This window comes from Tuber melanosporum (assembly GCF_000151645.1).
Source record: "Tuber melanosporum whole genome shotgun sequence assembly, scaffold_238, strain Mel28".
NCBI classification, from domain to species: Eukaryota; Fungi; Ascomycota; class Pezizomycetes; order Pezizales; family Tuberaceae; genus Tuber; species Tuber melanosporum.
The window spans coordinates 22,560-37,451 of NW_003298906.1; the positions used below are offsets into that span (position 1 = coordinate 22,560).

The window sequence follows — 14,892 nt, forward strand, 5'->3', positions numbered from 1 at the left end:
GAACCTACCGAAAACTATCCAATACCTCGTAGCCCCCCTCCCTTGGGTGGATAACCTCGCTCTCGCACGCATGCCACTCAGATACCAACCAACCAACTTCGCTGGTCCGGACCGGAATGGTAGAACTCGATTCTGGATTTTCCGTGGGGTGTGGGATCTTGTGCTGTGGCGATTTTATGCTGGATGTTGCTTTTATTGCTTTCTTCGGGTTTGGTTGGTTGGTTGGTTGGTTTTCACGATGAGGATTTATATGATGGGGTGAATCTAACGTTTCCAACCGCTCTGCGCCGATAGGGTGGGAAGTTTTCAGCGCCGGGGGGAATACAGTGGGTACCTTAAAAACTTGAATAATTAGAACGGTATACTACCGTATGTAGTTGGGCTTTCCTCTCCCTCTAAGTAAGGTCAAGAGATTTTTGTTTTTCTCTCTTGCAAGGGGATGTGTTTTTCCTGTGTTTTTTGTCCCCCTATCCAGAGAAGGGAATTTTGGACAATCATACATAGCACATTGTCTAATCATTCAACTTCTTATAGTGCGGGATGGGATAAACCTGGCCTCCACGATCCCTTGAGACCAATCAATTCTCAAAAACTAGTCAACAAACTTGGGAGGACACTCCAACTTCACATTCCCCTAGTAATTCCCCCCAGTAAGGATAATGGTGCCAGTGGACTATCCAGGTCGCAATCACAATGAATAGCGAGAAATTTTTTATTTTAATAATATCCATACACCCCACCCCACTCCATCCATCCCATGTCCCCTTGCCTTGCCTTGTCCTGCCTTCCGTCCCATTCCCCATTCTCCCCACAGCACTTGCCAGGCAAGAGTGAAAGCAAACCAGTAACGTAAACATAACGTACACCAACCAAACAAGCACGGACAAAAGAAAGAATCAAATTACCCAAGTCCCTAGCAAATTAACACCCATTGTAAAGTTGGGAAAGCGTCCGCCGCTTCTACTTAATCGCATCGTATCGTATCGCATGTACCGTATACCGGATGTCCCCTCCGTATCGGCATTTCCACACCTGTAAGAAGTAGAAGAAGCAAACAAAGGAGCTATGATAAGAAACAGGAGAAAGGGATAGATAAGAGGATGAAGGGAATTTTACATCCATGATTTTGAGCAAACAGGGTTGAATAATGACCACCAAAGTATGAATAGGTAGAGTCCATGAAATGAAGTGAAATCAAAAGCAATGGGTGGAGAAGAAAGCAATACACGTGCACCATGAGAAAACAGCAAAAGAGAAGAGGGGAGGTGAGTAACAAAAAATAAACTACTAAATCTGATTCGGTTCAATGATCAGTAGTGCTTCCTTTTTTTCAAAAAGTAAAAAAAGAAAAGTAAAGAAAACAGTTGATATCCCGCCTTCCGAAAACTTTATGAGTGTAACATCGCAGAATCCACAAGATCAAGCAAAAATTTTGAATTGAGTCGAGAGAGAATTGTTTTTTTCTTTCTTTCCGAGGTTCGCCAAGTCCGTACGCCCTGAGCCGTCATCTACCACTCATATTCGCCGTTGGCTTTATGAAAAACGTACCTAGCCAAGTCAGCATCACGCCTACCTCTGTACATGGGCTAGGATGGAAGGGGACAAACTCAGTCTGGTTGATAGTCAAGACTCCATCCTTGAGAACACACTTCCACTTGTTCTTGGTACGCTGGACTTTATCGTACATGCACAACATAATCTGCGGGACTTCGTCATCATCCTCGCCGTCAATCTCGTCGTCCTCGGGATCATCGAGGTCGGAATTGATGGCGTCTTCGTCGACAACTTCCTCATCACCAGACTCTCCGTCCACCTGCCCCATAGGCGCCGGCCGAGGACTGGGTGTATTAGAAACGTCAAGAACAGTAGGAACAGGGGCAGCGTGAGGGTAATGATTGAAAGGATCAAGTGCTTCCTCGTAGGGATCTTGAGCCCTACGGCGTCCCTTAGCTTTGGAAGATTTAGAGGAATGCCCAAGGTTCATCAAAGCCTTGACGAGTTCATCAGTAGCCCTGGCACTCTCACGTTCAGCATCACTGATGCGACGAAGTAATATTTTGTCCGCTTCCGATCTACTAATGCTACCGTATCCTTCGATCGGAATGGTTTCCTCACCGCCACCGTCATGCTGAGGAATACCACTCTGTTGCCCGTTGGGTCTCTGCTGAGGATTGGTAGCGAGACCGGGGAGAACTAAACCGCCAGCAGGTCTGGCCAATTGAGGAGTATTTCCAAACTTCTGGGCGAGATTTTGACGTGCTCTTGCCTCAGCGAGAGCCGGATTATGGGTTGGATTCCCGGTGGGCTGTGCAGGCGGGGCGTAGACACCTTGGGGTTCCATTCCCGGCTCTGGTTTGATTCTAACGCCAACATTGACGGTTTGTGGGTTAGGGTTCTGAGCACCGGGTTCTTGTTTGATAGTATTTTGTTGCTGTTGCTGGGAGTTATTATTCTGGACCTTTGTAGGCGAATTCGGGGCGGGGGCTGAGCCGGAAGCTTGCACGGTTTCCGATGGGGGGTCCCATGGGAAGGTAGCGACATTAAGATCTGTGAGTTTGGATTGCCAGACCTATCGTGGGAGAAAGAGGCAAAAAAAAACAAGCAAAGACTAGTCAGCCAAGACTTCATCAAGGGTTATGACTTGTGGTGGGGAAAGCCTCGGGTAGCTCAGATAGGAAACTGTAAATTGCACACAATATAACCGATTCGGGAAAGACAATTTGAGGTAAAATAGGTAAGGAAAACAAGGAAATAAGCGGAGCACACCACTCCCCCCCTCCAATCCCTACACTGCCCAGGAGGCAACAGCATATAAAGGTGACTGCAAATGTGAGGGAGGGAGAGAGAAGAGAAGAGAACCGGTTCCTCATAGAGGGGGGGGTCCGCCCCCCTTCCAACGGAAAAAAAAAGAAAGAAAGAAAGGAAAGAAAGAAAGAGACCGAAAAGCGAAAGGATAACAACAAAACGATTTCAGCTTTTTTTTTTTTTAACTAACCTGCTTCAGTTCCTGCAAAGTCGATGCATTAACTCCAGCTTCCTCAAAGTCGATGATACTGTTATTGATAACATCATCAATAATACGCTGGTAAATTTCACCCTATCTTTCCTATTAACATCGCCTGGTTCACGAGTTCGTCCATGGACAATCGGAGCCTCCCAAAAAAAGGGAAAAGGAAAAAGGAGAAGAAAAAAAAAAAGAGGGCAAGGACATATGAAGGTGGAGGAGGGAGGAACAGGAGGAGCATGCAGCGACAAAGGGACAGGAAGAAAGCGGAAGGAAACTCACAACTACTTGATTCGACATCTTGCCTCTTGAAGCGATGGACAAAAATAACGGCTTGATTGGACGATTGGGTTAGGAATTCGAGAGTGGAGGGGGGTGGTTGGTTTCTTGTGTGTTGCGGGAGGATCGCGACAGAGGAAGGCGGGAGAGCTTTCCTTCAGTCGATGGGGGGAACGGTACAGATTCTGTTTGGAACAAGATACCACCAGCTAAGAGAGAAAGAGAAAGACCTCAGAAGCTCAAACTATGGGAGCGTTCAAAGGGAGATGAACGGTCGCACCGGGGATAGCTTTTGTTCTTTTGGTTGACTTAGTGGTAGCTATTCCTTTGGGACCTTGGGGTGGCTCTGGTGATAGTGTCGGGCTGGTGTGTGAATTTGGAGGGTGAAAGGATTGGCTTAGTAATCGGGGGAGGGAAATGAAGGAAAGCCTTGGCGGGGGACGTTTCTTTCCCAGCCTAACACGCAGATTGGGGCTCTGTCTGCCTTCTCTCGCAAGCAGTCGGGTGTACCCGTAGACTGCTCAAAGCTAGAGGGCTGAGGCGGAGAGGGATAGATTTCTCCGAATTTTTCTCAAGTAGATTAAAACGATTGCTGGTGGAAAACTTTGTTGGAGTTGAGAGCGGGCGAAGAGGGAGAGTGGTGTGTGGTGTTGAGAGAGGAGGAAAAATAAGAGAAAAGGATGAAAGATAGCCACAGATGACAGGCACAGTGGAAAGAAGAGAGTGCTCAATACACCAGTTGCCCTCTACCCTTCCCTCTCTCTTCTTTCTATGATGGCAATAATAGTGATGATAACGATAACGATAATGATAATGATAGTACTCCCAAGCGATTGTATAGACCTACAAAGCGATAAACCGTTTCGGAGGCGTGGGCTCCCTCTCTCTCTCTCTCTACATTGTAACTTGTAAGTCAACACCTGCGGGTCATAACTTAAGATGCACACCTCTGCCGCAAGACACAAGTTCGCAAGCTACCCCCTACGAAGAGACCCGCCTATGGTGCCATATTAAATGGAGCTCAATATGGGAATTTCGCTGACGGATCAAAGCGATGCATTCTCTATACGGTGCCGATACTCGCATGACAGTTCGGACTGCCTCCGTGGACTATCACCAAAAATTCAAAGGCAGGCGCAGGCGACTGAAACTGAGCAGAGGGATCGCGGTAGCTGTCAGAGCCCCACTTCCCAGGCACCAAAAACAATGGAATAAAAAAATAAAAATAAAAATAAGGGTTCCCCAGAATGCCTTATTCTAGTACGTCGCAATCCGAAAATCTAGCGGTTTTGAACTTCCTTAATTCGCGGAGAAATTACTGGACTCGCTGTGGCGGATCGCAAAAGGGTCGGATTGAAGCCGGGGTATCATAGTCTAAGCATCAAGATGCCTCTTTGACAACACAGGATGGGGAAGGAGAAAAAGGCTGAGCTCGACATCAACAAAATTGATTCTGCCACACTCCCAAATTTGAGCACAACTGTTCATCGGAAATTGCACTGCGATGTCATGAACGCAGTGAGTGGCCATTTTGAACCTATCGCGCGGTATGTACCTCACTGTAAATTTACTGCACCTGAATAACAACTCACCACCATCGAACCTGACATCCCAGCATCCCAGCATCCCAACCAACCCGAGCATTTCACCCAGAGCCAATGTCTGTCACACCGGCTTTCTCCTTCAAAGCCCGCGCAAGCCACCGCCAAAGCCACCCTTCCCGCAAGGCTTCCCAATCGCCAATCAACTCCCACGTCCGCTCGCTCCGCCAAGCTGTGGCTATGATACCAAAAATCCTGGCTGTGGCGCCGTGATGGGAGGTGGTGACGATACATGACATCACAAATCTGTGAATCCCAGTGACGGCAACAACATGCCTTATGCGGCCATACACTATGCCTGTCAATGGCTTTCCGCTACACTTGAAGGTATGAGGTTAAACTAGATAATTCTAGTTGTGAATTTCCTGGTTTGTTGGGAAGAAGGAGGACTTGACTCGAGTCTGGGTGGGATGGCCGGGGCCAGGGCGAGCATGCGGTCATACATACGAATTGGCGGGAAGGTAAATTATGGCATGTGTGATATAAGGTGAGTTGGGATTTTTCTTTAAATACTAGAGACTACCCGTGGATCTATTTCTTTTCCTTATTCCATTGTCTTTAATTGATTAACGAACAGGTCGACCCATTCAAAAAAAAAAAAAAAAGTCATTTTAATTCAGAATCGAACGAACAAGCAAGCAAAAACACACTCACCTAAAATGTCTTCCTCGTACGTCCCCTCCCTCCCCCCCTTCCCCCTCTTTCAATCACCCAAGCCCACATTCCAACAAAAAATCTCACAGATACACTGGAACTTTCCCCACAATCCAGTACCTCCCGGCCGTCAAGCCCAGTGCCGTCGCGCTGGGCACGCTCTTCACCCACACTACAAACCTGGCCATCATGTCTCCACTCTTCGGCGAGACATACCGCAAGGCGATGAAGGCAGACTCCAAGTCGGAGTTTGCAAGGTCCAAGGAGGCCATCAAGTCCGCCACGCTGATGGGCTCCTCACTCATCGGGTCGAGCGCGCAGACGTACGCCCTTGCCGCGCTGCTAAATAGCTCCGCAGCAGTGAGCTATAAGGGCGCTGCATATATTGGTGCGCTGGTGTTTGCAGCTACGTCGGTTCCTACTGTTAGTTTTTCTTCCCCTTTTTTTCCCGGCTCCTTGGCCTAGTGAGTGAGGTTGGCAATCGGTTTTTACTAATGGTGGGATTGAGTAGGTTGTCTCGCAGTTATTCCAGGAGCGCGGCCCAGCGGAGTACTCATACATCGCTGTCCGTGCAACGGCGGGCTTGGTCGAGACAGTGGGGTTGGCAGTGTTCTTGACTTGGTGGGGAATCCGGCCGGCGCATGATCTTCTCGGATAAAGATTATCCTGGGGAAGTGAATGAATAGAGAGAGAGTAGGATAATCTACCTGAGTATTTTTTTTTCTTCTTCTCTCCCTTGAGAATGTAGTCGGTAGTTGGATTACTCTTGAGGGGGATTATTTTTATTTTTTATTCCCCAATACCGGGTCCTGAAAGTGCTCGACCTCACGAGTGTACTGCAATAGCATCTCATTCCTATGGGGATAATCTAAACCACCTACGGTACCGCAAATGATTAGATGTGTGTGAAAACTTGAATTATCACGCCCTTCAAGCATGCCTCCCACTCCCGCCTCCCAATCCAAACAAAAATGGGTTCACGTCCTAGTCTGATACTATCATACAACACTCATGCGTGCCACAGCTTATCTAATGTTCAAACACTGTAACTCGTACTCGAGTACAAAGGGACTATGCGAAAAAGCTTTAGACGCGAAACAGAAAAGCCCCTAATAAACGCCGGTACAAGTACAGCACTTTGCCGCCGTGCATTAGGCAATCGATACAAGCACAGAGCGGTTATAAAGTACACTACATACCATGCTCGAAACTGGTATTTCCACTTCTCCCTTGGATGCCGGGTACGGTGATTCTACAAGTACTGTACCTTCCATCCCGCGGTGTTGTACCGGTAACAGTACCCCAACACCTGAGTGGGATTAGATGTCGGTTGTGATCCATTCCCCGCCATTGACAAGCGCTCTAATTTGTCACAGGCCGGAAGTACGGTACGGTATGCGCAGATACGAGTTGTGGGGTTTGTATGGTGAGGAGCTCAGATACTCATGGGTTTTCTACATTTACGTTTCCGCTAATCCATGTTTTCGGATACTGTGCTTGTACTTGTACTGTACTGTACTCGTCGTACAAGTTACTTAGTGCCTCGGACAAGTACAAGTACCGGTAGAAGTGGCGGGGTAAAGTGTCATATCAGTCTCCGGGAAGGGGGGGGGGGGGTCTTGGGCTCGCAAGTGCCGCAAAGCGATTGGAAACATAATTTGCCGTTCTTATGAGTTCGTGAGTTCATCATGGTTAGTTCAGATATCATAATCACATCCGAGTACTGTACTGTACAGTTCAGCGCAGTTACCTGTAAACTAACCGGTACTAAGGCAGAACACAAAAAACCAACCCCTCCAATCCAAATTCTCAGTAACACAAACTTAGACAGTTAGACTTGTACAGTACTTACGGTATCCTCTGCGCTTAAGCACCCCCTTGCGCAATCTTTCATCACCCTTGCTTGAAACCAGGCTTTAGGAATTCAAATATTCCACACACCTCCATGACTATCGCTCGGTACGATAAAGCGGATCTATTAGATAGAAGCCATGGCACTGCATTGCACTGCACTGCTCTGTACTCGATTACTGTTATTGTACGGCAAGGGATTTTTGGTTCCCTTGTGATGCAAGGAAGGATTTGGTAAGGTACTGTACCGATGTGAGTGGGGGGGGGGGGATTTCGTACTTGCACTGTACAGTACAGTACAGTACTTTACCGGGAAGAACCGGTCAGGCTGTTATTCGGGTTTGTTATTCATCCTTCATGATTTTGCACTGTACCGCACTGTACTGTGCAAGTACTGCCGGTGGTGGTTTACTCGGGCTCGGACAGCATAGGGCATAGGCCAAAGTAAAAGGAAAAAAAAAAATCTTGGACTGTATGTGTCCGTAAACTTTCCACCCATTCAACTCTGTCACCATCTTGAGCAGTGATCCTTCCACCGTATAATGCTCCCGATAAAAAGGCCTAATAGTACCAGCCGTGGCGCTATAACTCGGGGAAGGTTTGATAACACCAACAGCTTACAGTTCCCTAGGCTAAAGTTGTATGATACAAGTGTGATACAAGGTTTTTTTTTTTTTTTTTTTTCAACCACAAAATTGATTTTCGAGTCGCCAACCAAGACATACGGCATAGTCTACCTTCAGGGCGGCTGTTGAGTGAGTAGAGTATAATAGAATAGAGTAGTACCACCGCCCCGTATGCAGTACTGTATCTATACAGTAAGGCGTCATGAAATCACCAGAAGAAGAAGCCAGCGGCACAACGAAGAAGAGGGACCAAGCCCAACAGCACTAAACTCACCGTAAGTCAACAGAAGTACAGTACGGTACTGGACTTGTACGGAGGTATGGCGAATGTGGCTAAATTAACAGAATATCGCTTTGCTTTGACAGTCAAGACTTAGCCATAGTCTACCTTTTCCCACGACCTTGTACAGTACAGTACAGTACAGTACTCGTACAATCCCAGCGTCCAAAGCCATGAGTGTCACATCACCTCTCCAACCGGTGCATCCCACCTAACCCACCCAAGTCTTCAACCAAACCACCGTGACCGACCCCTTCATCATGAACACCACGGATGCGAGTACAATACCACCAGAGGATTTACAAATACAGTAGATGATGACATCCCCACAAGACGGGACATAAAATCTCTCCAGATTGATCCAAAGAAGAAGAAGAAGAAGCCAATTACTCTTCCATATCAGTATTACCAAGAATGTGCAGTACAGTACAGTACAGTACAGTACGATGGATTCTCAAGCAGTAGCAGTTGCATGCAGCAAAGCAGATACCGCCCACCTGTATGTAACAAATGGAAGAAATGTGTCAGGCCGTACAAAAAAGTATGACATGATCCAGAAACTGACAGGTTGGAATGCACATAAGTTGTTCATTATTTGCTGGACGAAATTCCAGGAGTCCGGGTATTGAAATGGCTCCATAGGCTTGCAATTAATTATCATTCTCTCCCGTATTGGGCGGGGAGAGGAACATCCCTTTTGTCGTACCGGCACTGCACAGTAATACTGTACGAGCGCCGGTAAGTTTCCGAGGTGGGGTATGATAAGTGTTTTCGCAGTTGGCGGGTACTGTAGCCCACTCGTACAATACTTTGTGACTTTCTGCCTTCCAAGAATTGTACTCGTACAGTATTGTACAGTGCTGTACTGTACCGGTACGTACGTACTGTACTCCCCCGTACGCACCCGTTTACTCCGCTTCGAAATAACCGGAAGCTTTATCCCTCTCACCCTCACCTTTACGAGTACAAGTAAAAGCACAAAATCTTTCAAACAGCGCTAGCTATAATCCGGTATATTTTCATTTCCTGCAAAGGAAAGAAGAAAGAAAAATATCCACGGTTTGATATTTGTAAAACTTGAAAGTTCGTGTATTATACACTCTATTTGATTTTCAGTTTTAAGCGATTTGCACGATATGGTGACTTCAGTAAGTAGGTGGACACTGTAGGTTAAACTTGTACTTCGATAAACCAGCCACCCCCCTTCCACCGAATCACACACCATGACCACAAGCACGTAAGAACTATGGTATCATACCAAACCCACGCTTAGGAACATCGGTGCTACTCTCAACCGTCCGACCCTTTTTGCGAAGAATAGCAATAAAAAATAAAAAATACACCACAAGATAGAAAAGTTCGGCAAGAGTGTTCTTTACGGGTATTGTTATGCGATGGAAGTGGAATCCTCTGGCCTCTGATAGAGCGGGCGGACGGGAAAATTTGCCAATGTGTCGTGGTGACACTTGGAACATTACTCTCGAGCACTAGACTATGTACTATATGCACTGCGCGCATGCACAAAGAGGTGTGTGGAAAAGAATATATAGATCAATTGAGAAATCAAGCAAGTTAATTACATACAATCAGAAGGAATGGAAAAAAGGGGGGAGAGAAAGAACGAGCAAGGAAATTCAACTTTAATACAACCCGTCCAAGCAAGCAAGCAAGACCTACCCACGAGTCAAGCCATAATCACACCGTACTACTGAAACAACCTCCTCCTAGACCACCTACGATTGTACTCATCCTCCTCGTCGTAATCTCCACCTCGCCCCTCCCCTACTTCCTCCTCTTTCGGCTCCATCTTCCGCTGCTTCCGTGCTCCCCCCTTCTCAACCGCTGTCCTCTCACTCCTGGGCCCTTCTCTGTCTCCCTCCTCACCACTATCCACGGAAACTGGCCGCGGGCTCCTCTCTACGTAGCAACTCGGTTCATCATCCTCTGATGATTCTTCCACGCCTTCCGCGAAAGCCGTGCTAGCCACACGTGGTCGGACAGACCCCTTCGTAAGAGTCGTGCTCTCTGCCTTCATCGCCTTCGACCAGGACGCGAGTTTGAAGTCTCCATCCTCTCGTGCTCTGCCGGTTGGTTGGGCCTTGCGCGGTCGGCCACGAGGGCGCCTAGTGGTAGTCGTTTTGGGATACTTGCGGCGTTCGGGCTTTTTGGTGATTATTATGGCAAAGGGCCAGTCGGCAGGTATTAGGCTGGTCAATGGCGGAGGGGGGGGAGGAGAAAGGAGAGGAGGTGGGGCGGGGGTTGAGGCTTGTTCGAGCGAGGGTGTGTGCTTGCTGCTGTGGGCGCTGTGATTGCGGGCGCTACCTTGGAGGGATTGACTTCGTCGTCTTGATCGGACGGAGGAGAGTGCCATTAATGGCGCTGGGGGATTGCCCGTGCGGTTTCTAGCAACGTACGCACCATCCCTTGGCACTGCCTTTCGTCGGCTCGGGGGGCCATCGGAGGGTATATCCTCAGCGGATTCCTCAACGTCATCCTCCAATGGACTCTCTCCTTGATGCTGTTGTGGTGGTGAAGTAGGCTGTACAATGAGGGCTTCATCCTCTTTTTTTCTCTCTTCAGAGACAATCTTCTTCGGCGGTACATCAGACCGAACTGGTGTCTCTTCCCACTCCTCGACCGTGACCTTGAGTTTAACAATCAAACTCTTCCGCCTGTTTTTTCCCGCCTGGAGGTTCGCGAACCTTTTCCTGGCTAATTTTGCCTTCTTGACCCAGCCTGCTTTTGTCTCAATTGGTTCCGGTGTGGGTGATTTTACAATGCGCTCTACCTCGAGCCTCGCAGGTCCAGTTAGGAGTAGTGGGAGTGATAGTGCTTCGGGCGAGACCGTTGAAGGCTGCTGTGCGAGAGAAGCGGGCATATTATCTTCTACCGTTAAGAGTCCCGCGGCGATTCTAAATGCCTGTGGGTCCATCTCGAGTTGAGAGAGGTTGTCCGACCGTAAAGCTGAGTTATCAAGGCCGGGACAAAGAGGACTAGCGATAGTATTGTTTTCTAAGCTATGGTTATCAAATAGTGCTAAAGAATTATTTTGATCCCGCCCCCTCCCCCCTATAGTATCTATGCCCTCCCCTTTACCATCGGTTTCTCCAGTTGAAGGACCGCACTCACGGGCGAGGATAGCTAGCTGTGATGCGAGAAGGTTAACATTGGTACTTCTCTTACCAGAAATGAAAGAAGGATCACCTCCTCTCACTCCAACCGCTGATGGAAATTCGAGGAGGCTAGGATGCTTGCCTTTGATCAACTGTTAACACTTGGGGAGTTTGGGGGGCATTTGAGCCAGGCTACATACCGGGCCCCTCCCATTCTCGGCCTTCATCGTCGTCCATAACATCATCCTCATCACTAATACCCTCTCTGTCCTCAACCTCAACCTCATTGTCGCCGCTGCTGCTATTGCTGTCAGCGTCCGCGTCACTGTCTTCGCCACTGCCGTCCGATCTCTTTCTCTTCTGAGAGGCACTATCACCGTCACCGCCTGAGGTCGCCCATTTTTTATTGTGTTGGGCAAAGGTGGTCAACCACTCTTCGCTCCTCTGGTCGGTGACGGCGCGAGTATTGTACCCGAGCCAGATTGGATTGTTCCGGCGAGCTCTCCTCCCGTTTCTACCACTCTTAAGGCAGGCAGCGCATGTGCACTGTTTCAAGCAGAAAGGACATCTCCAATTCATGGATGACAAAATCTAGAAACCAATTTATGATCAGAACTTATATGCAATATGGGGTCTGTATGGAGGTTGCTAACCATGTAAGGATTCTGGGAGTGTGCTCTCCATAGATAACCGTAACAATAGCGTTTGTTACAATCCGCGTCTGAGCACTCGACGTAAATGATTGGAGCATGTGGGTTTTTGCAAACATGGCAATTACGCTTGTTATCTGCCTCATCCTGTCGCTGTTCATCAGATAAACCGCAGACTTGTAAAATCAAAATGAGAAAGGGGTAAAGAAAAGGAAAAAAAAGTCATACTTTTGTAATATCTTTGCCTACCCGTGCCCCCCTTCTCTGTCCAGGATATCTCGTGTACATATCGGATAACATCTGGGAAACCCACGCGCGCGATCTCCTGGTGACATTTTCCACACTCGTTAAATGATCTAACGACTCCCGAGAAGATCTGCCCACCCCAATGCGCTTCAAAATAGAAGCAAACCGCTCGTCTTCTATGAGGCGGTTGAAAATTTGTCGAAACCTCTCGTGGTCGTTCTGAAGAGTAGCCCATGGATACTGTTGGACCCATTTCGGCGGTGTGTCGCACTTACATCTCCTCCCAAGAGTATAACAATCCATGCAAATGTCGTAACAATCAGCATTATCGCCATCGCCGATAGGGCAGGATGGACAGGATAGAAAACGGTTAAAAATGTTTCCGCTACAAAACGAACAAGTAATCCCATATTCCGCTTGCACATCTTCAACTGCTGGTATTGGCAATTCAGGTGAAAAGGCCTCGTCCAGCATTATCGCTTCAAAGAGGGGATATAAGGTGAGGAAGTCGCGTACAATGCCTTCATCTTCATTCGATGGAGCTCTGTCCAGCTCGTTTGCGATTTTTAAGATAGCCATATACACCATGGTCTTGACCTTATACGCCTCTTCCCGACATGCAAACTTGCTCATGCTAAGTTCACCCGAGAGGCAAACCTTGAGCGATTCAGGCGTACATCTATTCCAGGCCGCTTTTATTGTAAGATCTCCCTGGTTCCAAACCTGATGGGGGCTGGCCGGCGGAATAATCAGAAAGTCGCCAACTTTCTGTTCCACTATCCATACATCGACCGGAGCTTTTTTCCAATCCTCAATGGAAGCAAAGTAGTTCTCCAATTCAAGGTCCTGCCCCAGAACACTTCTAAACCAGACAGCCAACTTTGCACGGTCCTGGGGTTTCACCAAGAACCAGATTGATCTCCCATTCTCAGAGGCCGAAACCATGATATTTTGACCAATGGATGAGCACATTTCTTTGTGACAAGGAGTGAATGTTCCTTCATGGCCGACGTAACACATCATGTTCACAGCCTGCAATTCCTCTGGTAGCGCTGACATGAGATCCGCATTCTCGTCAAGATAGAAAGTGCCTCTTGGCAAGATATCCCCTAGATTTTTCATCCATACCGATGGACAATCCATGTCTTTAAGGTAAAGTCGCTGGCGTTTGATGCTTTTGTAATTCTCTGGAGTGAATTTGGACGCCAGCGTCTCACACTTACTGAGGTACCAGCCAAGTGACCACTCATCATCACTACCTTTGACGAGGTCTCGGATCTGCACACCTGTGAGAAAACATTAGCTAAATGTTTACAGGATTGGCCACCAAGGGGCCATGAGGGGGGGACAAGGGAGTAGAGGGAGGAGGAAAGCATAGAACTTACGCTGTCTCCCCAGATTGTTATCCAACCACTCATCCTTGAAAATATGTCCGGGCCATCTGCTTTTCAGATGCCAATTTTCAATAACTAGTGGCTCGCCGATTTGCAGCACCTGCGAACGGTAAATTTCATCGAATTGTTCCGCCGTATTTGGCGTAAGAGTGCGAGCGTCGACCCGGGTGGCTAGATGAAAATGCGAGCCAGGCTCTTCAGCCAGCTGCTTCACATCGAAACCTGGCGGAATCGGTGTAAACAATGGGATCCCGACAGCGGACATTAATTGAAGCAAGAACTCTGGGAGCTCCGATAATTTTATCGATTACTGATATCAAAGCCGAACAAACGAACGAGCCAGGGGGAAAAAAGAAAGGGTTGACAAGTAAAAGGGAAGGAAAGCTGCTGACGGAGTGAAGGAGAGAGAGAGAGAGAGATGTTAACAGCTGTGGAGGGAAAGGAAGGTGTTGAGGGGTGGAAGGGAGAGAGAGCTGTTGACGAATGAGTTGACTGTGAGAGAGGAAGAAAGAAAAGGTTGAGGCAGATGGGTCGCAGAGGCAAGGTGTGAGGGTTGCGACTGGCAAGGTGAAGCGGGAAGGGCGAGGATTATTGGAAGACGCGACGGTGCTTTGGTCAACGATCATAGTCTAACTGTATTAGGAAATATCTGTTGAGTCTTGGCGTTCACCTCGCACACAAATTCATTACCTACAAAGCGGGGACTTATAAAAATCATGAAACCCTTAGTCAAGCTGTCGTACGATATATTATTAAGACCTAACTATGTGCGCCCCGATACATTGGATATCGTAAGCCATGAACCTTTTTTATTCTCATGGCAAGAAACATCACTATTTTTCTCAGCAGGAGTTTGCGGACCATCATATCCTTTATATTCGGAGTATGGCAACGGCAATGGAACAAGCAAAGAGTGAAAGTTAATTGCATGTGCCCCCAACCTCTACCGATTGCCCATAAGCGCACCTTTGGCCTTTGGGACGGACCGCAACGCCTTCCCTGGACAAGCGCGCGAAGACTAACCCTGCGTCTGCCAGCACACGCTCTCGACAATGTCCAACTGTGTCTCAGGAGCAAACCTACGGTAGACAGCGGGTGCTTAGACCTCGACTTATCATTTATGGCCCTTCTCCTCTTCTTTAAAGATATCATATCATAAATACTGAACATCGTAAGGTACCGTTGCAAGACAAA

At 47.8% G+C, this 14,892-nt stretch overlaps 5 protein-coding genes; 3 read left to right on the plus strand and 2 right to left on the minus strand.

Annotated features, from left to right (window-relative positions):
• Positions 1-688: 688 nt before the first annotated feature.
• GSTUM_00000972001 (uncharacterized protein) lies at positions 689-4,013 on the minus strand. XM_002838203.2 has 4 exons: positions 3,287-4,013; positions 2,996-3,097; positions 1,608-2,569; positions 689-1,548 (listed from the first exon to the last, which is right to left on the minus strand). Exons 1-4 carry the CDS (start codon positions 3,302-3,304, stop codon positions 1,509-1,511), a joined length of 1,122 nt encoding a protein of 373 aa, XP_002838249.1. The 5' UTR covers positions 3,305-4,013; the 3' UTR covers positions 689-1,508.
• Positions 4,014-4,096: 83 nt separating this feature from the next.
• On the plus strand, positions 4,097-4,498 carry GSTUM_00000973001 (uncharacterized protein; the record flags this gene model as incomplete). The annotated part of the gene is made up of 2 exons (XM_002838204.1): positions 4,097-4,191; positions 4,336-4,498. The coding sequence occupies 2 exons, from the start codon at positions 4,097-4,099 to the stop codon at positions 4,496-4,498; spliced, it is 258 nt and encodes an 85-aa protein (XP_002838250.1).
• Positions 4,499-4,600: 102 nt separating this feature from the next.
• Positions 4,601-5,489, plus strand: GSTUM_00000974001 (uncharacterized protein). XM_002838205.2 has 3 exons: positions 4,601-4,830; positions 4,899-5,371; positions 5,462-5,489. The coding sequence occupies exons 1-2, from the start codon at positions 4,691-4,693 to the stop codon at positions 5,095-5,097; spliced, it is 339 nt and encodes a 112-aa protein (XP_002838251.1). The 5' UTR covers positions 4,601-4,690; the 3' UTR covers positions 5,098-5,371; positions 5,462-5,489.
• Positions 5,490-5,543: 54 nt separating this feature from the next.
• On the plus strand, positions 5,544-6,454 carry GSTUM_00000975001 (uncharacterized protein; the record flags this gene model as incomplete). XM_002838206.2 has 3 exons in its annotated part: positions 5,544-5,554; positions 5,628-5,961; positions 6,050-6,454. 3 exons carry the CDS (start codon positions 5,544-5,546, stop codon positions 6,194-6,196), a joined length of 492 nt encoding a protein of 163 aa, XP_002838252.1. The 3' UTR covers positions 6,197-6,454.
• A 3,546-nt stretch (positions 6,455-10,000) lies between these two features.
• GSTUM_00000976001 (uncharacterized protein) lies at positions 10,001-14,233 on the minus strand (the record flags this gene model as incomplete). XM_002838207.2 has 5 exons in its annotated part: positions 13,690-14,233; positions 12,287-13,590; positions 12,062-12,205; positions 11,609-11,999; positions 10,001-11,550 (listed from the first exon to the last, which is right to left on the minus strand). Exons 1-5 carry the CDS (start codon positions 13,961-13,963, stop codon positions 10,001-10,003), a joined length of 3,663 nt encoding a protein of 1,220 aa, XP_002838253.1. The 5' UTR covers positions 13,964-14,233.
• Between the last annotated feature and the right edge of the window lie 659 nt (positions 14,234-14,892).

Bases quoted from the DNA above. Each gene is read 5' to 3' on its own strand.
- GSTUM_00000972001 (XM_002838203.2), bottom strand. The intron at 2,570-2,995 runs GTTAGTTAAAAA...CTCCCACGATAG, and splicing joins CTTTGCAGGAACTGAAGCAG to GTCTGGCAATCCAAACTCAC. The intron at 1,549-1,607 runs GTTTGTCCCCTT...TGACTTGGCTAG, and splicing joins TTGACTATCAACCAGACTGA to GTACGTTTTTCATAAAGCCA.
- GSTUM_00000974001 (XM_002838205.2), top strand. From the start codon at position 4,691: ATGGGGAAGGAGAAAAAGGCTGAGCTCGACATCAACAAAATTGATTCT. The intron at 4,831-4,898 runs GTATGTACCTCA...CTGACATCCCAG, and splicing joins CATTTTGAACCTATCGCGCG to CATCCCAGCATCCCAACCAA.